This window comes from Callithrix jacchus, chromosome 11 (assembly GCF_049354715.1).
Source record: "Callithrix jacchus isolate 240 chromosome 11, calJac240_pri, whole genome shotgun sequence".
Taxonomy (NCBI): domain Eukaryota; kingdom Metazoa; phylum Chordata; class Mammalia; order Primates; family Cebidae; genus Callithrix; species Callithrix jacchus.
Genome location: NC_133512.1, coordinates 105,382,998 through 105,406,956, shown reverse-complemented (window position 1 = coordinate 105,406,956; position 23,959 = coordinate 105,382,998). Strand labels below are relative to the sequence as shown.

The following is a 23,959-nucleotide window of genomic DNA, read 5'->3' as shown; positions in this document are numbered from 1 at the left end:
CGACTCATTTTAGCCTCAACTTCCCTGGGCTCAGGTGATCCTCCCACCTCAGTGTCTGGAGTAGCTGAGGCTAAAGGTGTATACCACCATGCCTGGCTAATTTTTGTATTTTCTTTTGTAAAGACTGGGTTTCACCATGTTGTTCAGGCTAGTCTCAAACTCCTGGGCTCAAGTGATCCTCCTGCCTTGGTCTCCCATAAGTGCTAGGATTACAAGTGTGAGCCACTGTACCCAGCTGAGCTTTCTGGAATAAGCAGAATTAATGGCCAGATGAAAGGAAATTACAGCAATAATTTATTAGTCAACTATTTACATATATACATATACATATATACATATACATATATATATACATATACATATATATTACTATTTAGCTATAGAGTCCAGAAAATATAGTAATTTCTTGTTAGACAAAACCGAGGCCCAGAAAAGCCAAATTAATAGCTCAAGGGAAAATAGTTCGTAAGAATAGAGGAAGAGTCTAATCCCTACTCTGTCTAATTTAAAGCCCAGGCTCTCTGTACATATGCCTATCAGACAAACAGAAAAGCTGTTGACTCAGAGCAGCTTACCTAGGAACACTTGGTGGTGATTGTTTCATTAGAGAGCCTCAGATCCTTGCTACTCAAAGAGTATATGCAGCAGGGCAGCCACCATGTGAGAGGTGGGCCTTCAGTCCCTTCTTTTATCTAAATTAAAGTCGGCATTTAGAGCTGGACGCAGTGGCTCATACCTGTAATCCCAGCACTTTGGGAGGCTGATGTGGGTTGGTGGATCATTTGAGGTCAGGAGTTCAAGACCAGCTTGGCCAACATGGGGAAACCCCATCGCTACTAAAAATACAAAAATTAGCTGGGCTCTAGTGGCATGTGCTGGTAATCCCAGCTAATTGGGAGGCTGAGGCAGGAGAATCACTTGAGTCTGGTAGGTTTAGGTTGTGATGAGCTGAGATTGCATCACTGCACTCCAGTCTGGGCAACAAAGTGACACCCTGTCTGAATAAAAAAAAAATCTGCATTTAACTAAAATGCCCATGTAATTTGTGGATACACCAAATTTTGAGAACTACTTTTCCAGAGCAATGGTTTTCAAATGTGACTATATGTTGGAGTTATCTGTAGAAATTATAAAATGATAGTGATGTCTGCTTCTGTCTCCAAGGATGCTGTTTTAATTGGTTTGGGGTGCAGTCTAGGTTGAGAACTCCTGTTCTGGAGTCTCAAAGACAAGACTAGACTAGAGCTCCATCTAGTTGCCTGATTCATATTAAGGCATATTGATGGAGCTTTTGCTGATGAGGTTAAGTCAGGTAAGACAGGACTCTTTGAGAGGGGACCTCTTTTAAATTACAATTTTAAAATTCCTATCCTTTTACCTTCTTAAAAACATCACAGTCTTCTTCACATTCCTTCTAGATGAATGATCATAACGGGCTCATTCTGTAAGAAAACATGAGTTCACTTGGTTAACATCAACTAGATATAGATCCCACCTTTAAAAAATGTATTGTGCATTTATGTCTGTGAATTTCCTGTCAATTACTTGCAGATTAAGACTGATTTCCTAAACCAACCCTGCAGTGTGGTGCTGAGACCTCTTGGTTGTAAATTTTGGTTTTTAATTATCTTTCTGCAGAATGGAACTAATTTGTATGGTGCGCAGACATTCTTCCTGTGCCTTGAAGATGCTAGTGGATTGTCCTTTGGGGTGTTTCTGATGAACAGCAATGCCATGGGTAAAGGAATTTTCATGAAAAAAAAAAAAAACAAAAACAAGCACAAGAGTGATTTTCAGTCCCTTTCTTATGGCACTATGATAAAAGGAATGGATTTTAAGAGTGACTGAGCCATAGTGTAGGGAGGGCCTTATATGTTCTCTAATTGTGCCATCCCTACTTCATTACCTGTTGATCCATGGTAGCCATGGTAGGGGATTTCCTCCTAGCTTAGGATTTTCCTGATTCTGGTGGCTTCTGTTGGAATATTTTCTATTATAAAGTTAAGGGAGCTAATCCTTCTCTATAATATACTCTGAGATAGTTTCCACCAATGTGTTCTTCTCCAGCTTTAGCCTTTTAGTCAGTAGATCCCAGTAGTAATGAGTTGCCACTGGGAAAGAGAAGATGTATCAGAATCTCCCAGGATTGATGGTGGGAGCAAGGTATTGATCCATACCTCTTCTCAGTTGAGAGTCATCCATTCAATCAGTACGCCTCAAAGTGTGGTCCATGAATGGGTCACAGGCTATTTCAGGTCTATAGTAAGATGAGTATTGAAATGGCGAGTAAGCAGTGCTGTAGCCTCCACATGCACACATGAGCCTTTTTCTAGTAATTCATTTTCGTGTTATTTTATGAAAATATCAGTGAAATGGAAATTAAAAAAAATAAAGATCTGATTCTCCACCACAGAGATTTGAGAAGCACTCCAAATGATCTAAGATGATTCTAGGACATTTAAGAAATGAAACTCAGATGATTTTAATAGAATCGTAGATGGTCCTAAGGTACTTAAAATACCAAATAACCTAAGAATAGACTGAGATAATATAATACAAGGACTGTATAGTTTTAGGTAGGTGAAAGGAACCAGAAAATAAGATGAGTCAGGCTTAATGGGACAGACCACAAGATCCTAGATACTCTGTATGAGTTCTTCCTATGACCAGAGTACATTGCAATATGTCTTGAGGCGTTTTATTTCTAGATACAAATCAAGGTAATAACACAACTTTTGAGAATGGTGATTGGCACATAGTGGAGTTTTGAATTTATGATATAATCTCTGACTTTTTTTTAGTTTGGCTCTTGTTTGATGTGAGATTCACTGAGGATAGTTACCTCCATGTCTAGTTGAATTATATTCTCACAATAATGATGGGGTATGTGGTGGGACATGTTCTGTGGTTGGGAAAGTCAGAGAGGAAAACCTTTTCCTCCAACCTCTTAGGGTTAATTCTTGGGAGCCTGCAAATTAAACTGGCAAGAAGATAGATTAGCATTAGAAAAGGCAGAATTTATTTACACATGCAGTGCACATACACATAGGAGTTCTCAGTGATGAGTAACTCAAAGTGGAGATTAGAACTTAGGGCTTCTACACCATCTTAATTAATAGGTGAAAGGGAAGGAAAGATACTTATGAGAGAACAAGTGACTTTTTGGAAAGATAAATGGGCCCTTAGGAGAATAGGTGGGAGAACATTATAGTCTTATGACACTGTCTGTCTGGGAATGGCGCTTGTTGTCTCAGAGAAGATTAGAGGTACTCCTTGGAGTGGATTTATGACAATTGCGTTTTATTGAGTTCTTTTAGGAGGCTCTGCTTTTAGGCACATCAGGGATTTCAGTAACTTAAATGCCTTCAGCTCGAAATAATTTTTTTATGTCACAGTGGCTTATTCTGGACCCTTTCGTAAGCCTGGCTGCTTTTTCCCCAGAGCCTGGGGCCTGGCACAAGGCACTAAGACACTCCAGTCACCTTATTAAAATCTGTCAGACACAAAATGCCTTGGCTGCCAGGCGCTGTGAGGATGAACTTGGATGGTCAGGATTTGTCCCTCAGTATTCAAAATGTGAGGCCCTAGCATCACTTTGTTAGTGTTCACATGGTTAGTGATCCCGTATTATTTTAAAATTTCGTAATTACTATTCAAGAATCAATTCTGATTTTTATTTTCTTCATTTTTAATCTTTCAAGAGGTTGTCCTTCAGCCCACGCCAGCCATCACTTACCGCACCACTGGGGGCATTCTCCACTTCTATGTGTTCCTGGGAAACACTCCAGAGCAAGTTGTTCAAGAATATCTAGAGGTAAACTTAGAATGTCATGATGAAGACTGAGGAAATCCTAAACAGCAAATATTTTTAAAAAGTAAATTTCATGTGCAAGTGTGACTCATAAAAATCTGCTGTTACGAATTTGAGATATTAAAGAACAGATTTCATATATGCAATGGAAACTTGCTGTATAGCATTTTTATGTTATAAAAAGGTGAGAGAATATAAAGATGCCCCAAATGGCCCTACCCTCACAGATTTATGAAGGGGCTGGAAAAACAGACTAACATTCTAACATTAATGAATCAGTGCATTGGGAAATGGAGTATGTTTGGTGCATTGAAACCGATGCTTTGAAAATTTTTGTTAAAAACAGAATTTGCTAATTTTCATGTCACATATTTCTTTCAGCTCATTGGGCGGCCAGCCCTTCCCTCCTACTGGGCGCTTGGATTTCACCTCAGTCGTTATGAATATGGAACCTTAGACAACATGAGAGAAGTGGTGGAGAGAAATCGTGCAGCACAACTCCCTTATGTAAGAAAGGCTTCCAACAGTTCTCCAAAAGTAAAGAAATTCCCTTGAAGTAGAAGAACAACTGTGTGTATTTTCTCTCCCTGAGTTTAATTATCTATTTGGTAATGAAAGGATTTTTAGATACTCAGAATACTAGACATTTGTTTTGTTGGACCAATCATTTTTGTCAAGGAACCAGTTCTTTATAGTATGAAATATACTGGGAGACCACAATTATGTGTTGGAAGGCAATCTGTTTTGGTCTCTATTTTTCTTATCATGTATTTTATTAGTAAACATTTTTGGTGCTTACTGTATTGACTACATTTTACAGGTGAATAATGAGTTTTCAAGGCATTTGTCTCTTTAGCTTGAATCGTATCATTTTAATGCTTCTCAGTAGGGATTTTCTTGCCTTACATATGTTCTTGGTTTGTTTTGACTCAAAAGTGTCATGGCAGGGACTGACCATAAAAGTTGTATCATATTTTTAGGAATTCTTTTAAGATTCTAGCATAAGATGTTATGTTTAAATTTTTAGGTCTTAGGTTTAGTTCAGGTAATGAATGAAGCAAATCTCCAGTCTCCCTACCTATGTATTAACGGATGTTTTAAAGAGAAATTGAGGAAGTGGAATAGTTCTAGACCCCATGAATTTAGTTCGGAATAATCATATTACTGGAACAACCATGAGCCACCCAGGTTAGCATCATTCTTTGCACAGATAGTAAACTGAGGCTGTCAGAGGAAATAACATGACCAAGACCATATAGATAGTTGATGACAGAACTGATACTGCATGACTACATGGATTTGAAAAATAATACAAGTTTTAGGTCCATGTATTCTGACCTTGGTATTTTCATTACTATTGAATTGGCAATAAACAGAATTTGCCTTCATCTGTAGAGTTGCCATTTTGCAAGTGAAGCAGAGCTTTAGTAGACATGTTGTAATTTAGTGGAAAGATAGTCCATAAATATGAAGTGTAAAAGAAAGTACTTAGGGGAATGGAGATTCAAAAGGCCTAGGAACACTGAGGAGATAGGGGGAAACAGAAAGTCAGAGTACATGAAGGCATTTGGGTGCATGAATCCACTCTCAGGTTGGCTGCAGAAAGTCAGGGTAGATAAAGACGTTTGGGTGCATGAATCCACTCTCAGGTTAACTGTAGGTCCCACTACTCATTCTCCAGCACGACATGGCTTTGCACATGCAGGAGTTGGTTGGAGGAGGGATGACAGAAAAAGTGGTAAAAGCAGGATTGAGCCAAAGGATAATGAACACAGCCACCATAATAATGAGTGCCACAATGTGGTGAACCCTCGTGGCAGGCAGTATGCTAGATGCCTTGTTAGTTATCTCAGCCACTCTGTTTTACTATTAGAACTCCATTTAAGATTAGAAATCCCAGCCAGGTGTGGTAGTTCAAGCCTGTAATCTGTGCACTTTGGGAGCCCGAGGTGGGCAGAACGCAAAGTTAGGAGTTCGAAACCAGCCTGGCCAGGACGGAAAAACCCTGTCTTTACAAAAAAACTTTGCTGGGCATAGTGGCGTGCTCCTGCAGTCCCCAGCTACGTAGGAGGCTGAGGCAGGAGAATTGCTTGAACCAGGCAGATGGAGGTTGCAGTGAACTGAGATTGTACCACTGTACTCCAACCTGGGTGACAGAATGAGACTCTCCAGAAAAAAAAAAAAAGATTTGAAATCCCATGTAATTTTAGAAAACCAGAGGAACTAGTTTTCGAGCCTAGATCTCTAACATCATAGTGGCCATCTCTTTTTTTATGTCATTTTTCCTTACATATAGCTAGACATTGCCTTTTTAAGTGATACAGGAAACGAAAGAATTGAACTATTAATGGTGCCTAGTGGCGTGAGATGTGAAAGGGAGTGTTATGACGGGGAATTGAACACTATTAACTGAGTTCAGTATACATGTCAAAATCTGCCTCATTTAAGTGAAGAAAAGGATATAGTATGGATATGTAATAAAATATTTTTGTACTTTTAATGGCTAAATTTGAATGTACCTATTATATTGGGAACCCTTGGCAATGAAGTTTAACATGAGATGCAAAGGGAAAAGCTCAGTAGTCTCTAGAATAATCCTTTTCTCTCCCGTGCTGTATTCCCTTGGAGAAGACACCTAGGTTGTAGAGAAGGGTACATTTTATCCTGGGCTTCACTATGTTTGTGCAGGTAAAATTAGGATAGCATTAACAACAAAGATGTGGGATAGAAGCAAAGTAACAAAATAAAACATGGCGTAGTTAAAATGTGGCAGATGTGGGAAAGAGGCAGTCTCTTCCCTTCTTTATCTTGTGAATAGGGTGAAATTTACATAATTTCTTAGGTGGATATGTCTGATTGTCTCAGGAATTTGTCATAATTGGTGTTGTTTGTTAGATTGGTAGATTGATTTTTAATGCCAGAGTGTCAGGCAAGGACAGGATGATCGATGCAGTTAACCTGCTGGCAGGGATGCAGACAAGCCTTAGGGAACCAACCGGTCATGTGTTTTTGAAATCACCACTGGAAAAGAAGGACTCAGATGCCAGGAACTGACTCAGGACTCTGTTTAGAGCCCAGCACAGACTTGCTGTGTATCCTAAATAATAACAATGAAAATTTGATTCATTTTACCATGGAAATTCCTACGTGCTGATTGTGGACTTTGTGTATTCTTTCAGGATGTTCAGCATGCTGATATTGATTATATGGATGAGAGAAGGGACTTCACTTATGATCCAGTGGATTTTAAAGGTTTCCCTGAGTTTGTCAAGGGGTTGCACAATAATGGACAGAAGCTTGTCATCATTGTGGTATGTACTGTGCTCCTTCCCCGAAATTAGGTATTTGCTCCTCTGTATCATACACCAATCACCTCTGCTTTCTTCCCCAGTTCCCAGTCTCCTTTCCGTGCCTCCAGCTTCTAGCTGGTTTCTTCATCGTCTTTTTTCTCTTTTTAGGATCCAGCCATCTCTAACAACTCTTCCTCAAGTAAACCTTATGGCCCATATAACAGGGGTTCAGATATGAAGATATGGGTGAATGGTTCAGATGGAGTCACTCCACTCATTGGGGAGGTAACTTAAAGCGGAGGCTGGGGGCTGGTAGAGGGGCTGTGTAGGGGTATGTGAATGTGTGTGCGTGTTTGTGTGTGTGCATGCCATTGGTTCGTTGTACATTTTCAGTATATTTATATATGCTGGGGATAAATTCTCCTCTGCCTTTTCACGCCCAAGTGCATACAAGCCATCTGGGCTTTTTGACTCCCTTCATAGCCAAGTCCCTTTAAACAACAGCTCACACACTGAGTGTCCACTTCCTCACCTCCCACACACTCTGCAACTGACTGTGGTCTCCTTTCTTTCCCCATCACTTCCCTGACACTGCTCTGGCAAAAAGCACCTGTCACTTTCTCACTGGTAAGTCCAGCAGAACTGTTTCATGACTCTTCTTACTCAATTTTCCTGCAGTATTTGACAAGTGTACCCACTTCTTTCTCCAATGTTTGTTTAACCTTTTCTTTTCAGGAAGGTGTTATCTGCTTGTTCACTTCTAAGACCTCTGATGACCTTTCAAAGTATAGTGTCTGAGGGAAATGGGATAGGAAAGAGAGAAAAGTAAATGTGTTAGGACCTACAGCTTATAATGGACTCACTGAAATTTACACAGTTCACTTCCCTCATTTACTATTCCCAGAATTAAGAACAAAGAAAGTGATAGAGAGTTGAAGATGAGTAAGGTAGACAATTCCTTCAAAGAGGAAGAATTAATAAAAATAAAATTAATGCAGGAAAGAGAAGCATGTGCTTAAAAAAGAAAAAATAAATTTTGCTTATAAAAGAAAAAATAAGCAAAATTCCCTGAGTCCTTCCCCTTCCCATGGGATTGTATCCTGCTTTGCAAGTTTTATAAGTTTATAAATTTTTGTATTCTTGTCCTCTATTGCTGATAACTGTAAGTTTCTGTAGCACAGCAAAGGTCATAAGACATGCTCAAGCAGGCAGAACTCCAGGCTTCTGGGCACTGTAGCAGAAGGCAGTAGATACAGCCAGTGCTAGAGTCCTTGAGCTCTACAGATAGCGAACATCTGGGTTGCATAGCAACAGTCATATGCCAACCTAAGTTCGGTGCTTATCATTGCTTAATCAATTGCTCTACACCTGCAAACTTGTTTTTGTGCAGCTGTGTACTTCATGTATAAAAAGTCAAGCCCTGCCTTTGTTAAGGGCTCTGCCATTTTGTTCCCGGTCAGGGAACCAGCTGGGCCGGTGCACACCTAAAATAAACTCCTTCTTTAACCTCAACAGGCTCTCCAGTCTCTGAAATCCTGCAACACCTTTAACCACGAATTTATTCATTAAGGACTTAAATGTGTTTTGAAGTGCATTTTTCTTCAAGTGACCCTGACATTTAAGTATTCGGAGCACTACACCTTCCTAACTAAAAAGATGTGTTCCTGGTGACCTTGGTTGCTGTGATTATATTGGGAATTTTTTGCAAAGTACTTTACTTTATTCTATATTTGTTTAATTTATTCTTATTCATGTTTTTGTTTTTCTCCTGAAGGTCTGGCCTGGACACACTGTGTTTCCTGATTATACCAATCCCAACTGTACTGTTTGGTGGGCAAAGGAATTTGAGCTTTTTCACAATCAAGTAGAGTTTGATGGAATCTGGATTGTGAGTTGTTTACACTTGGATTATTAGGTGACAAATATTCAGATTGTGTACATCCGTATCTGTATCTTTGAGTCATGGAGAGGAGGAGGACAAGAAAGGAAGTATGGCAATAACATTCTCAATATTCACTATCTTACTCTTCAAATAATCTTACTGAAACACATAGCTTAGAATAAAAATCAAAATGTTAGAGCTGAAAGGACACTCAGAAATTTTTTCCCAAGTCTAGTTCTTTTCTTCTTCTTCTTTTGTTCTTTTACAAATGAATGAGCTGAAGTGAAGATAGGTCATATACTCCTTACATTGTTGCAAAGTATACAAATTATTCAATTGCTAGTTCAGGACTCTTCCATTTGGACATGTTAAACAAATTGATTAGAGCCAAAGTACTCAGGTGCATGAACAAACTGTGCCTGTGGTAAAGAAAAATGTCTCATTTGATGTCAGATGAAAGCAAATGTAACCTAGCTGAGGATTAGCAAAATTTAGGGAGCCCAGAGTTGAACATTTTTCTTTTTCTAAGAGAACTATAAGGCTAGGCACAGTGGCTCATGCTTGTAATTCCAGTACTTTAGGAGGCAGAGGTGGGCGGATCACAAGTTTGAGACCAGCCTGGCCAATATAGTGAAACCCCATCTCTACTAAAAATACAAAAATTAGCTGGATGTGGTGGTGCATGCCTTCAGTCCCAGCTCCTTGGGGCTGAGGCAGGAAAATCGCTCGAACTTGGGAAGTGGAGGTTGTGGTGAGCTGTATATATATTTACAGTTATATTTACATATATGGAAAATGTATAAGTTGAAACATATGGCGACATATAAACTGAATTTTTTTTCACCTGATATGTTTGGGAATTGTTCATTTTTAGCGATTATACATATATTATTTGAAGAAATGTTAAAAACCTTCTTCATGAAGCCTTCAGTGGGTAGACAAGACGCGAACACCCACTCTATTCCATATACGTAAATACCCCCTTAAAATATCTGGAATATTTTATCTGATTCATTAAAAAAAAGACAATATTAGTACCTCATAAGAGACCATGTTACTTTTTCTTAGTAGTTTTTGCTCTTTGTCTTGTAGGATATGAATGAAGTCTCCAACTTTGTTGATGGCTCGGTCTCAGGATGTTCTGCAAACAACCTAAATTATCCCCCATTCATTCCAAGTAAGTCTTGGTGGTCAGCAGATTAAAGTAGAAATATGGATTTCATATTTTAAATTCATAAGGACAGATCTGAAAAGTCTGGCAAGGGAGTTTGTTCATATGTGTGCACAGGAAAAGAAGAATGTGGGGAATATAAGGACAGCTAGGAAGGAAAATAAAAACACTCTATGCTTTCCTAAAAGAGGCACAAATTCAAAAGGGGCCGTCTAGTACTTCTACTTATAGTCAAAGCTACTTTTAGGTAAAGAACTAGAGAAGATATGGTGTAGAGGCCAGAGGCTAGTGGTAAGTTTACGTTTTCTCAGGTATGCACTCACAGACCAGGGTTTACCAGAGAGACACCAGATAATCAACCTTCGTCTTCAGGTGAGGGTTATGTCTGACGTGTCCACAGAGTGAAGAACTGAGCCACAGGATGAGAAGAAGACAGAACTCATGACCTTGGAGGTCAAAGTCAGTGAACGTGGTGATACCCCGCTTTGACTGAACTTTGGACAACACTATCTCTCAGGGTGTGGCCTTGGAATTATAGCATTGGCCATAGTTTGAAGAATGCTAGAGGTTCAGGGTCAGATTATATCTTGACTGAGAAAGGAAAAAACTGCTGGTTTGATAATTTATGAAGGCTTCAGTCTGGTGGAAAGAGAGGAAATTGGGGCGGGTAGGTTAGAATCAAATGCTGAGGGACTTGGATGAGAGGCTAAACAGTTCATATTTTATTCTTTTTGTAACAGAAACTACTTAACTTTTAATAAGAGAGAAGTATAGTTGTCAGATGGTAATGTGGATCTCAACCAGAGTGGTGCAATGGGAGGATCAGAGAGGAATGGATGAATACAAGAGAGATTGGAAATCGTTCTCTACAATATATTAACCGGGGAGAGAAGGAGTCAGAAGTTAATTTACACTTTCATTCAATATCTCTACTCTTGGACCACTTAACTTAGCTCAGTTTGAAGAATTCAGATTGAACCTCAGGTCTGACCGAATCTTCTTGCTTTGATGTGTCTACCTCTAATCACATGAGAGCTCGGGTGGGAGGACGTATGGGGGTCAGAAGAATTCATTTATCTATCAGAGAAACTACTCCAAATGGATAGTGTTCTAAGAGTAAGGGAACAGTGTGACTGTTTACAGGATGTCTGCAAAAGTGCCTCCCCAGGGGGCTGTCATTTCGGTTTGTGTGATAGTCAAGGAGCGGGAAATGTGCAACTTAGGCTCTCACTGATTGATCCCTCTTCTGTTTTAGGAATCCTAGATGGGTGCCTATTCTGCAAGACTCTCTGTATGGATGCAGTGCAGCACTGGGGCAAGCAGTATGATGTTCACAATCTGTATGGCTACTCCATGGCAGTCGCCACAGCAGAGTAAGACCACTATGGCTAGGACCTGCTAATTATTGAATATAAAAAGTGTGTGTGTTTATATGTATTTTTAATTCTTGTATATTACGGGATTGATGAATAAAATTTCTTAATACAAAACAAAGCAAACCAAAACATATTTAATGGTGCAGAATGCTCCCAGCAGGGACTCTAATTCTACTGAAAGAGAGCTGGAAGAGAAGAATGGGTTATTTGTTTTTAATGTCTTTGGTATTGTTGCTGTAATCCTGGGCTGAGATAAGCAAAGATCCCGCACTGACTCCTTAAATCTCTCTCCCTTTGTAGAGCTGCCAAGACTGTGTTCCCTAATCAGAGAAGCTTCATTCTGACCCGTTCTACCTTTGCGGGGTCTGGCAAGTTTGCAGCACATTGGTTAGGAGACAACACAGCCACGTGGGACGACCTTCGATGGTCCATCCCTGGCGTGCTTGAGTTCAACCTTTTTGGTATCCCAATGGTGAGTTGCTACCTCAAGCTCTCCTATGAACCTGAATTCCCAGAAAGCTTTATTTTAGAACATTTTTGAGCCACAAAACTCCTCTCTCCTGCCTGCCATGGCTGGGGATTTAATGTCTTGAGAACGTGTGCTTCATCTATATCAACAGGGCTTTGATACCATGACATTCTTTCCTGTACTACTGTAGGAAGATAGAAGGTGCAACTTTGATATTTGCTGGAATATATCTTTTTATTAAAGTATAACATACTTTATACAGAAAAGTGTATGTATCCTTAAGAATACAGCTGATGAATTTCACCGACTGAACACATCTGTGTATCTAGTACCAAGATAGTACCAAGAACTGTAACATTGCCAGCACCCTAGGGGCTTTGGCATTTTTAAGTTAAATCCAACATATTTTTATGAATTGAGCTCCTACAATGTCCAAGGTCTTGAGCATAGTAGGCATAGTGAGAGGGAAGGAAAGCATAAATATGGTAAAGATGCACCTTCTCTTTGCCCAGAGGGTTTACAGTTTAGTAAGAGGAGACATATGTGTAAATAACTAAATATGACAAACTAGGGTAAAAAGACCAACAGGGACATATGAGTTAAATGTTGTGGGAGATCCCAAGAAAGGGATTCATCTGACAATATTATGAAGGACAAAAGGAATCAAGGCAGGGAGTCAAGAGACACTTCATGGAAAAAATAACATTTGAAATTAAACTCGAAAAGTGAGTATTTTTCATCTGACTAATGAGAGGAGAAGTTCATTTTAATACTGAGAAATAAAGGTTAGCAAAAACAGTATAAGGGGGATTATTTGATGTATCTATAAGGATTGGTGTGTGGGACTGGAATGAGAAATGATGCTAAAAATGTGGGTTCAAACCAGGTTTTAAAGAGCTAAAAGGATGAACAGCAAGGAGGTACTGGAGTTTTTTTAATAGGTGAATGACATGGTCAGAGTTAGGCTTTAGAAAAATAATGCTGATAATGGTAAGGTCAAAATAATAATATCAACAGTATTACTAGGTACTATGAATCCAAAAGCTCTTATATGTAAAGCATACAACTTAATTATGCCACTCATTTACTAAATACCTGTGTACTTATTTAGTACTAACTAACAAAACGAGAAAAGTGAGGCACAGAAGGGTTGAGTAACTTAAAGTCATCCAGCATTCAAGAGTGAACACAGGCTGTGGCTCAATTCTGACCACCCTCCTAGCCACCTAAGTCAGAGGTTTAAGCAAGGTTCAGTTGGGAGGTCCCTGGTGGAAAGCAAAGAAGAGTGGCAGAAGGAAGTGAGGTATACCTGTTGTCTATGTGTCCTTCCAGGTGGGTGCTGACATATGTGGCTTTGCCTTGGACGTCCCTGAGGAGCTCTGTAGGCGGTGGATGCAGCTGGGTGCGTTTTATCCATTTTCTAGGAATCACAATGGCCAAGGCTACAAGGTAAGGGTCCTAGGAAACACAGTCAGAATACATTTGGTGGACATTGGGACTAGATCTGTTTACATCCTCACCAAAAATCTGCTGAGCCAATCTGTTACCTGGTCTTCACTTACACTAATTTGCACCATCATGTGCAATTAACCAGAACATGTGCTGTATCATCGAAATGCCCAACTGCCTCAGCCTGTTATTTGCTGCTGCATTCAAGGAGATGGCAAGTCTGTAAAGGTCTTTAGTCAAATTTCTGTACACTTTATCTACATTGCTTACTTTTAAATAAGAAGCAAACAAGGAAATACTTCAAAATTATTTAAATTGCAGTCTCCCAAGAGAGGAGTCTTAAAGAATGAGGGAGCCAGGATGAATAGAAACCCCAAGGGAGACATTTACTTGGTACTGCTCAGAAGTGAGGTTTGCAACTTGGGCCCCTGTCATTCAGGAGGGAGATTCCTGGTTGTAATGAATGAGGTCTGGAATTCTGCAGATGCTTCTGCCATCCTGCAGCCAAACCACAACTGCAGACTCCTATTTCTTTGCAGGACCAGGATCCTGCTTCCTTTGGAGCTGAGTCCCTGCTGTTGAATTCCTCCAGGCACTACCTTAACATCCGCTATACTCTATTGCCCTACCTGTACACCCTCTTCTTCCGTGCCCACAGCCGAGGGGACACGGTGGCCAGGCCCCTTTTGCATGAGTAAGTTCGCTGAACCTCCTCAAATTTTATTAATGTGTCTGGAATGACACTGACTATACCATCAAATATCAGAGTGAAAATTGAAACAGTTCAGGCAGTTATTCAGGTCTACCTATATATCTATCATCTATCTCTATTAATCTATCACTCTATCTAACTGGAATACCTAGTTGGTTTTTGTAAGCCTCACCTGTTCCCTTTGGTGAGAGAATTAGACTAAAAGTCATAGGACTTTGGGTCTTTTCTTTGTTATGCCACTCACTAACTATATTGCGGACAAATCATATTTTTCTTAGTTTCTTTAATTTAAAGGATTTGAAATCTTGTCTGTGATGGTCTCTTCTGTAATGCACTAGAATGCCAGAAGTATTTTCAAGCTGTAGGAATGAGCCTATAATATAAATACAAATGAGGATATTTTAAAGGATTTGTAGAATTTCAGAATTCTTATTTCTCAGGCAATGAACATCTCTAACTTAATTCTAAAACAGGGCAATTAAAGGCATTTCCTTGTCGAAGTACAGTCAACTCCCTTATGTGGGTGACATATGAGGCCCTCAGGCACATATCAAGCCATTATATATTCATTATTTTGGGACGTTTTTGTCTGCTCATGAAATGTCTTGTCAAAATGCAGATATCCTGAAAGAGAAAAAAGTGAAATATTAAATTACCTGGTACTTTGGATAACCAGATCTAGTTTCTTGATACTCAGCTGAAGTTCTGAAATGTATTGATTGTTTAACTTATTTTTTTATTTTAAATTTTTGTGGGTCCATAGCAGGTACATGTATTTATGGTGTATATGAGATGTTCTGATACAGGTATGAAATGTGAAATATTAACATTATGGGAATGGGGTATCCATCCCCTTGAGCATTTATCCTTCAAGTTATAAACAATCCAACTACATTCTTTAAGTTACTTTTAAATATACAATTAACTTATTATTTACTCTAGTCACCCTATTGTGCTATCAAATCGTAGATTTTATTCATTCTTTCTATTTTTTTTGTACCTGTTAACCATCTTCACTTCCCTCCCAACCCCTCACTACCCTTCCTGGCCTCTGGTAACCATCCTTCCACTCTCTGTGTCATGAGTTCTTGGTTTTTAGATCCCACAAATAGGTGAGGACATATGATGTTTGTCTTTATATGCCTGGCTTATTTCATATAACATAATGATCTCCAGTTCCATTCATGTTGATGCAAATGTCTGGATCTCAGATAACTTACTTTCTTTTTTTTTTTTTTTTTTTTTTTTTTTTAAAAAGAGGGATATGGAAAATAGAATTACAAGCCTGGGACCTGCCTGGCGTAGATACTGGAATGGAAACATCTGTTCACCCTGAGGGAAGAATAGGAGATGTGGGCTGGGGAAGGGGAACCTGTCTAGGAGTGCATTGGGGATTGAGTAGGTGTCACAGAATAATTTGGGAGGTTTGCCCAGGCTGCCAGCCTGCATGCTTTCAACAGATTGTGAGTAGAGCTACAATAAATCTCAGTGAACTGTCTCTCTTGTCACTAGGTTCTATGGGGACAACAACACTTGGGATGTGCACCAACAGTTCTTATGGGGGCCTGGCCTCCTCATCACTCCAGTTCTGGATGAAGTAAGTGTTCCCACAGAGATACACTAGGGATCTCTGCTTCTGTTCCTGCTGCCCTGCAAACTCCTCTCTCCTTATTCGAAACTCATTTCCAACATCTCTGATGGAGTCAGCCTCAAAGAGAGTATGCTAGGTTTTGAGATGGTAGACATCTGATAATTACACATTTTCTGTTCTAGAATTTTTTTTTCTTGATCAACTTTCCAACCAGTTTAGAAGCGTTTACTGGAAACTCTATATCACAAGTTAGGTTAGGTTGTTCTTGCATGGCTGTAAATCCCCGACACAGTAATTTACTAAGAAAAGAGATTTAATTGGCTCACGGTTCTGCAAGCTTTACAAGAAGCATGATCTGTGCAGCTTCTAGGGAGCCCTCAGGAAGCTTACAGTAATGGAGGAAGGCAAAGGGGAGCAGGGATGTCACATAGCAAAAGCAAGAACAAGATAGAGGGTCAGGAGAGGTGATACACTCTGTTTTTTTTTTGAGATGGAGTCTCACTTTGTTGCCCAGGCTGGAGTGCAGTGGCACAATTCTGGCTCACTGCAACTTCCGCCTCCCAGGTTCTTGCAATTCTTCTGCCTCAGCCTCCCGAGTAGCTGGGATTACAGGTACTCCTACCACGCCAGCTAATTTTTTATCTTTTGTAGAGGTGGGGTTTCACCATGTTAGCCAGGCTGGTCTCAAACTCCCGACCTCAGGTGATCCGACTGCCTTGGCCTCCAAAGTGCTAGGATTACAGGCATGAGCCACCACGCCTGGCTGCCACACACTTTTAAATAACCAAATCTTACGAGAATTCACTCACTCTCACGAGGACAGACAAAGGGAATGGTGCAAACTGTTCATAAGAAATCCTCCCTTGTGATCCCGTCACCTCCCTCCAGGCCCCACCTCCAACACTGGGGATTACATTTCAGCATGAGATTTGGACAGAGACAAACATCCAAACTATATCAGGAGTGGTCCTATTTGTTCTCAGATTCTCATAGCAGATCCTGACTTGCTCCATGACCTAGAAGCAGGATGGAGCAGTGACCCAGCACTCACTCTAAAGTCAGGCTGACCAGGATGTGATTGTTTTCTCTGCCACTTTGAGCCTGTGTGATCTGGAGTGATTATTGTGCTGGCTTCTCATCTGTAGAGGTGTAACGATAATAATAATAATAGTACCCATCATTTGGGAATGTTGGGAAAATTAAATGAGGTGGTCATGTAAAGCTGGAATGTTTGTCACCATACATGTTTTATTATTATTATTTCTAATGTGGTTACATTTGGGATTTCTCTCTGCATTGCTGAGTTATAGCTTCTATTATTTATATTAGAGGAGAGGCAGAAGAAAGGATTAATAACAGAGAAAGGAAAGGGCATTCCCACTCTCTTTGTATGTGATTAAGAAGTTCCCTAGAGAAAAAAATGAAATCTGTTTTCTTTCCCTCAGGGGACACTATATTGTTTTAATTTCAGGGTGTGGAGAAAGTGATGGCATATGTGCCTGATGCTGTCTGGTATGACTATGAGACTGTAAGTAATTTTGACTTTTCTTCTACTACTTAAGACTGCAGCATAGACAAGCTACCTATCTGGAGAGAGAGAAATCCATCTATGGGCTGAGGAGTATTTTTTTTTTTTTTTTTTTTTTGAGACGGAGTTTCCCTCTTGTTACCCAGGCTGGAGTGCAATGGCATGATCTCGGCTCACCACAACCTCCGCCTCCTGGGTTCAAGCAATTCTCCTGCCTCAGCCTCCTGAGTAGCTGGGATTACAGGCAAGCGCCACCATGCCCAGCTAATTTTTTGTATTTTTAATAGAGAATAATTACAAATGTGGTTTCACCACGTTTACCAGGATGGTCTAGATCTCTTGACCTCGTGATCCACCTTCCTCGGCCTCCCAAAGTGCTGGGATTACAGGCGTGAGCCACCGTGCCTAGCCGCTGAGGAGTATTTTTGTAGTGTTTTCTGTAATTTAATAGCAGAACCTGGATATAAAGTTAACCTAAACCCCTAACATCAGTCATGATGAAATGTGAAAAAATACCTTCATATACTTTATTCTACAATAAGTTAGAGACTGACATAGTATCTCTTTTTTTGTTTTTTGTTTGAGATAGAGTTTCGCTCTTTTTGCCCAGGCTGGAGTGCAATGGTGCAATCTTGACTCACTGCAACCTCTGCCTCCTCAGTTCAAGCAATTCTCCTGCCTCAGCCTCCCGAGTAGCTGGGACTACAGGCATGCACCACCAAGCCAGGCTAATTTTGTATTTTTAGTAGAGACAGGGTTTCTCCATGTTCATCAGGCTGGTCTCGAACTCTTCACCTCAGGTGATCTGCTCTCCTAGGCCTCCCAAAGTGCTGGGATTACAGGCGTGAGCCACTGCACCCAGCCCATAGTATCTCTTAAATGAATATTGTAGGAACTGATGGACAATGTGAGCTTCGTCAGGAATCACATTACATGTTTAGAACTATCGGTTTATGTAATATATAGCAAATAGCCTCAGCACGGCATAAATGTTCTCTCAAACCCCCAGCTGATGGCCGAACATGTCGTTCCTTTTTTTTCTTCTCTTGTTTGATCGCCTGGCTAGACAGTAATTCAGCTAATTGGAAAGGGGAGAGAGAGCTGTGGATCACTTGGCGTGTAGATAGTCAGTGAAGGACAATGTGCTGTCATGCCAGTGTGTTTGATTTATCTGCATGCATCAGGGGGGCCAAGTGAGATGGAGGAAGCAAAAAGTCGAGATGGAACTTCCTGGAGACAAAATTGGACTTCACCTTCGAGGAGGCTACATCTTCCCCACACAGCAGCCAAATACAACCACTCTGGCCAGGTATAGTATAGCTGGAGTGTCCTTTAAGGAGGATGCTGACAAAACCAGTCATTTCTGTCCCCATGTGTTGACCAAGCACCAGGATGCTGAAACACCATGTGGAGTTTGGGGAGGAAGGGTATCGGGGTGTGTGAAGAAGGAGGAGTGGGGTGTCCTCAAAATCTGTTTTGAATTTCCCTCCACCTCTGTTCAAGAAGCTGTTGATTTAGAGCTGTATCCAGATGGATTTTGAAAGAGTGTAGTTTATTTACTTCCTTAAACCCTTTGAATTTCTTTTTGAAACATGCTAACAGCCAGGATCAGCCTCCTTGGTTTGCCCAGGACTGTTGCAGTTTTAGCACCAAAATCTCCCCTCTTGGGATGCTTCTCAATTCTGGGCAAACCATGTCAGCTAATCCCTCTGTCTGCATTGGCCACGTAGCCTATCCATGTTTCTCTGCTCTTGACTCACTCTTTCTTATTTCTAGAGGGTCAGGATTCACTTTCCACCCTCCTAGAAATCTCAGCTTCCTATTTCTTTTCTCCCACTAAGATTTCTTTCTTGTGATTCAAAATTAGATTCAAAAATTACCCTCTGCAAACCTCAAATTGCTATGTCACTGAATTTTCTTTTATACTCAGTTGATTCCAACATTCTAGATTCCATCTGTACTGAAGAGGTGCACATTTATATCTTCATGCCTTTGAGAGTATTAGCCTATTTGTCTTTAATAGACTAAGAGTTCTTTGGAAGCCAGACACCTGTCTTTTCTTTTGAACTTCTCTTACTGCTTTAATTTTCCAAATTGTTGACTTTTTACAATACTAATGGAAAATTTTCCTAAATCCAATACTATTTGGCTTCATTTTTCTAATTGTTCACCTTCAAGCTGTTCTGCACACTAATACCAAATTTATTTTTTTCCAAAATGAAAATCTCAACTGGTTGCTCCCAGGCTTGAAGTCCAAACTCTTTCAATAATAGGGTATTCAAAACCAATCACAACCTACTACCACGTTACCTTGACAACTCTATCTCTTGCCACACCTTCATGTACGTACAGACCAGCCATGCCAAAAAACTTGCTATTTCCCAAACATACCTGTGTATTTTACTGCATTAGAGCTTTTGCCCTTTTTCTTTCCAACATACTTTGCCTGGTACAGTCTTAATGATCCAAATAAAACTTATTTATCAGCAGGAAATCTTTCTTTAATCTTCCAGCAGAGGAAGCACCGCCACTTCCAAGTTTCTTGTCATTTTTCATACATACGTATTTGTTTATCAGGCAGTTTATATATATATTTGTTCCTTAGATGATTTTCTCTTTCTTCTTTAATACTATGAGCATTTCAATCATAGTTGTATATTCTGTGCTTGAAAATTGTATTATCTGAAGTGTTAAGAAAATCTAAGTCTATTGTTAGTTGTCTTTGCTGACTTACTTTTATGTTGACTTATTACCTTGTGTGCTTGGTGATCTTTTGTTTTTAAGCTGTGATACCTTATAAACGTGGGTCTCTCCAGAGATGATTTACCTTCTTCTCTGTTTGCAAGCAAGGAATTACTTCCAACTGGCATCGTGTTAGTTTCCTTCAAGGATCCAGGAAACTGGGAGGTTGCCTAGAGGAGTGACAGAGTGAGGAGAGATTCCAAGTGAAAATTGCTGTCTCCCTCTCTTTCTTCCTCTATGTCCATCTATTTTACCATGTCTTTGAGGAATGTTTTGTGTTTCCTATTCTAAATTATAAAGTAGATAATTAGAATGATTTTTCTTTTAAAACAAACTAATAAACAATAATCAGATAAGTTACCATTAAATAGATGGATCTTATTGTATGTTGTTGTTTTCTGAGTATGAAAACAACATACTCCTTAGGCAGACGAAAACGTATCTTCCTCACAGCACTGGACACTTCTCCTGAGGGCATCATGCTAAAGTGATCTGACTGAACCAATTGCCTAAGATTTGTTTCTCTTCTCATACTCTGTGTTCTAAATAGTAGTTGCAGAAGCAGCTTTCATTTGAGCTATTGCAGTGACTCTGGTGCTTGAATTCTTGCCTCCAACATAGATATTATTGCTACTGTTTGGGATATTTCTATCTCCTGTGACACCACTGATATTAAAGATAGATGCGCCTGTCAATTTTGTGTTTGTACCTGAAGAAAACAGAACCATCTGCTGCTAGTAACTTTTCCAATTTGAAACTTGATGGAAACATTCTCAGCTCAGTTGGCAAAATTCTCTGACTCCTGTCTTTGTCTCTTGAATCTTGTTTCCCACAGTCGAAAGAACCCTCTTGGTCTTATCATTGCCCTAGATGAGAACAAAGAAGCAAAAGGAGAACTTTTCTGGGATGATGGGGAAACGAAGGGTGAGCAGTTATGATAATGTTGCATTTTTAAAGCCTGCACCTGTGACTTAAGGTCCTTCACTCCTGCTAGTCATTCAGCTTTGGGAGAAATCTCACCAGACACAGTAGCAAGAGTCACTTAAGTATTTTGTTTCTGGTTGCACCATTCAGAGGTCGTGGTAGATGAACTACCAAAGAAAGAAAAATACATTTCTATTTGTGACAATTCTCCCATTGGCCAGTGATATCTATAATAGGCTCTCATTTTATTGTCAATGGGTGCTCAGAAGAGATGGTTTCAAGACTGTTCCTGTAAGTCAATGTTAATGTCTTCCTCTCCAAGTTCTTATGACCAAATGTTGATGATGTAAAAATCATAGACCTGCCGTAGAGGCAGTGAGAATATACTGTTCTAGTGTGCACTCATCTAGCTATACTTTTTAGCCTATTCATGGCTCCAGTATACTAGCAATACCTGTGCTTCAAGTTTTGGAAATAGACTCCCTTGAGACATATGCCCGGAAAGCCCTTGGAAGGGAACCTTTGCAATGTTCCTGTGAGAAAGAGAAAGAAAAACAATGACTTGGTCTTGGAGACTCTTGTCCATCTAATACAATCTGTAGATTAAAAAATTTATTTATTTAATTGTAAAATAAAGATGAAATTTATTCAAAGTGAACAAAGTGAGGATTTAATATATACAGTCATAGTATAATGATTACCACAGCTATTTTAATGGACACATCTATCACCACGCATACTTTAGACTGGATCCCCAGAACTTATTCATCTAATAGCTAAAGGTTTATACCCTTGACCAGCATTTCCTGATTTTCCCCACCCTCAGGCTCTAAGAACCACTGTTATACTGCCTGCTTCTATGAACTCAACTTTTTTAGATTCCGCATATAAGTGAGACCATGCAGTATTTGACTTTCTGTCTCTGGCTTATTTCACTTAGTATAATGTCCTCCAGATTCATTTATGCTGTTGCAAATGGCCAAATTTTCTTTCTTTTTTATGGCTGAATAATACTTTGTTGTATATGTGTATTGTAATTTCTTTATTCATCAATTGATGGACACTTAGGTTGTTTTCATATCTTGGCTACTGTGAAAAATAAAATTAAAATCTTAAATGTAAGGGCTGAAATTGGAAAGCTTCTAAAAGAAAACAGGAAAAAACCTCCTTGACACTTTAGTCTTGGCAGTGACTTTTTGGATATGATACCAAAAGCAAAGGCAAAATACCAAAAAACAAACAAGCATGACTACATCAAACGAAAAGACTTCTGCATAGCAAAATAAACAGTCAACAAAGTGAAAAGGCAAACTACAGAGTGAATAATAATGTTTGAAAACCACCTATCTGAGAAGAGATTAATATAAAAAATATATAAAGAACTCATGTAACTCAGTAGCAAAAGATCAAGTGACCCAATTAAAAACAGGGTGAAGGAATTGAACAGATATTTTACCAAGGAAGAATTCAAGTGGCTAAATGGTGTGTGAAAAGATGCTCAATGTCAGTGAATGACAGAGAATTGCAAACCAAAAATCACAGTGAGATAACACCTCACACCTGTTAGCATGGAAATTATAAATAAAGACGAGATACGTGCTGGTGAGGATGTGGAGAAAATGGATTTTTTGTAGATTGTTGGTGGGAATGAAAATTGGTATAACCATTAAGGAAAATAGTGTGGAAGTTCTTCAAAAAATTAAAAATAGAACTTCCTTACAGTCCATGAAATCCCACTTCTGTGTTTATATCCAGATAACATGGAATCAGTATCTTTGAGAGATATACTCACATCTATTGTATGTGTATTACAGCATTATTCACAACATCTGAGATACAGAAACAGTCTAAGTGTACATTGATGAATGAATGAATAAAGAACCGTGATACACATATACAATGGAATATTATTCATTCATAAGAAAAAGGAAGTACTGCCATTTGTGACATCAAGATGTAGCTGAAAGGAGTGGCAGGGTGAAATTTTTTCTGTGGTGGGCAGACCTGAATCTGACTTGTCTTTCTCTCACTTTCAGATACTGTGGCCAATAAAGTGTATCTTTTATGTGAGTTTTCTGTCACTCAAGTGAGTAGCACATTTTTATGAATCTTAGGTGTGGGCTTCTGTCTGACCATCAGCTCATCTGTGCTTGTATATATGCGTGATGATATTTGTAACTTTTTTTACATTATTGGCTATAGGTGAATATATTTGAATGTATGAATTCATGGATGTTTTCAAAAGGAGGCATTAATGTAGCAGCTAGCAATTCTAAATACCGTTTTTAAATGTCTATGTGTTTTCATTATTTTTTAAAATTAGAGGATTATTAAAATAATGTACTTATTGAGAACACACTAGTAGAGAAAGCAGAGAGGAATGCAATGCGATGGGGGGGTGTCAGGTCTGGAATGAAATGTTGGAGTGACTTGAGAATCTGGGTATTACAGGCATATCTTTGTGCATACTTAGACTTACTTGTTTTGCAGAACCGCTTGGAGGTGAATATTTCACAATCAACCTACAAGGACCCCAGTAATTTAGCATTTAATGAGATTAAAATTCTTGGGACACAGGAACCTAGCAATATTACAGTGAAACACAATGGTGTCCCAAGTCAGACTTCTCCTACAGTCACTTATGATTCCAACCTGAAGGTAAAACCATTTTGTTGAGATGGTATATTGAGAATTCTCCATAGCATCATGGTGTTCCCTCTTGCCAAGGTTGCATGGGTTCCTGAAGGACCAGAGCACCTTGGGGGCTTGTTTTGGGGAAGTTAGAGGGCTGGGGAAAAAAATAAGGTACCCAGAGCTAGAATGAGTTGGGTGTTTTCCTTCTCATTCCCTTCTCTGCCTCTCAGTGTTCTGCTCTCTCTAACTGGTTTCACTTCCTTTTCCCAAAAATTGAATAATACTTATGATAAGACACAAGAAGAGCAAAGTTAGGAAAGTGTGGAACAGCCTTACATTATTAAACTGTTTATTTTGTATGACTAGCGTAGGTAAGTTCC

The 23,959-nt window shown here is 39.5% G+C and overlaps 1 protein-coding gene across 3 annotated transcripts in view; it reads left to right on the top strand.

Annotated features, from left to right (window-relative positions):
- Positions 1–23,959, top strand: part of MGAM (maltase-glucoamylase) — a 118,808-nt gene that overhangs the window by 30,557 nt on the left and 64,292 nt on the right. For 2 of the 3 annotated variants that reach the window (XM_035254556.3, XM_035254555.3), the window contains 17 exons: positions 1,639–1,738; positions 3,702–3,814; positions 4,193–4,318; positions 6,991–7,122; positions 7,270–7,386; positions 8,876–8,989; positions 10,076–10,160; positions 11,410–11,527; positions 11,831–12,002; positions 13,332–13,448; positions 13,988–14,142; positions 15,673–15,757; positions 17,223–17,279; positions 18,464–18,588; positions 20,857–20,945; positions 22,982–23,031; positions 23,436–23,603. In XM_035254556.3, coding sequence (XP_035110447.3) covers positions 1,639–1,738; positions 3,702–3,814; positions 4,193–4,318; positions 6,991–7,122; positions 7,270–7,386; positions 8,876–8,989; positions 10,076–10,160; positions 11,410–11,527; positions 11,831–12,002; positions 13,332–13,448; positions 13,988–14,142; positions 15,673–15,757; positions 17,223–17,279; positions 18,464–18,588; positions 20,857–20,945; positions 22,982–23,031; positions 23,436–23,603 — 1,923 coding nt within the window. Of the gene's footprint in view, positions 1–1,638; positions 1,739–3,701; positions 3,815–4,192; positions 4,319–6,990; positions 7,123–7,269; positions 7,729–8,875; positions 8,990–10,075; positions 10,161–11,409; positions 11,528–11,830; positions 12,003–13,331; positions 13,449–13,987; positions 14,143–15,672; positions 15,758–17,222; positions 17,280–18,463; positions 18,589–20,856; positions 20,946–22,981; positions 23,032–23,435; positions 23,604–23,959 lie in introns of those variants that run through there. The other variant, XM_035254557.3, reaches the window with a different exon arrangement.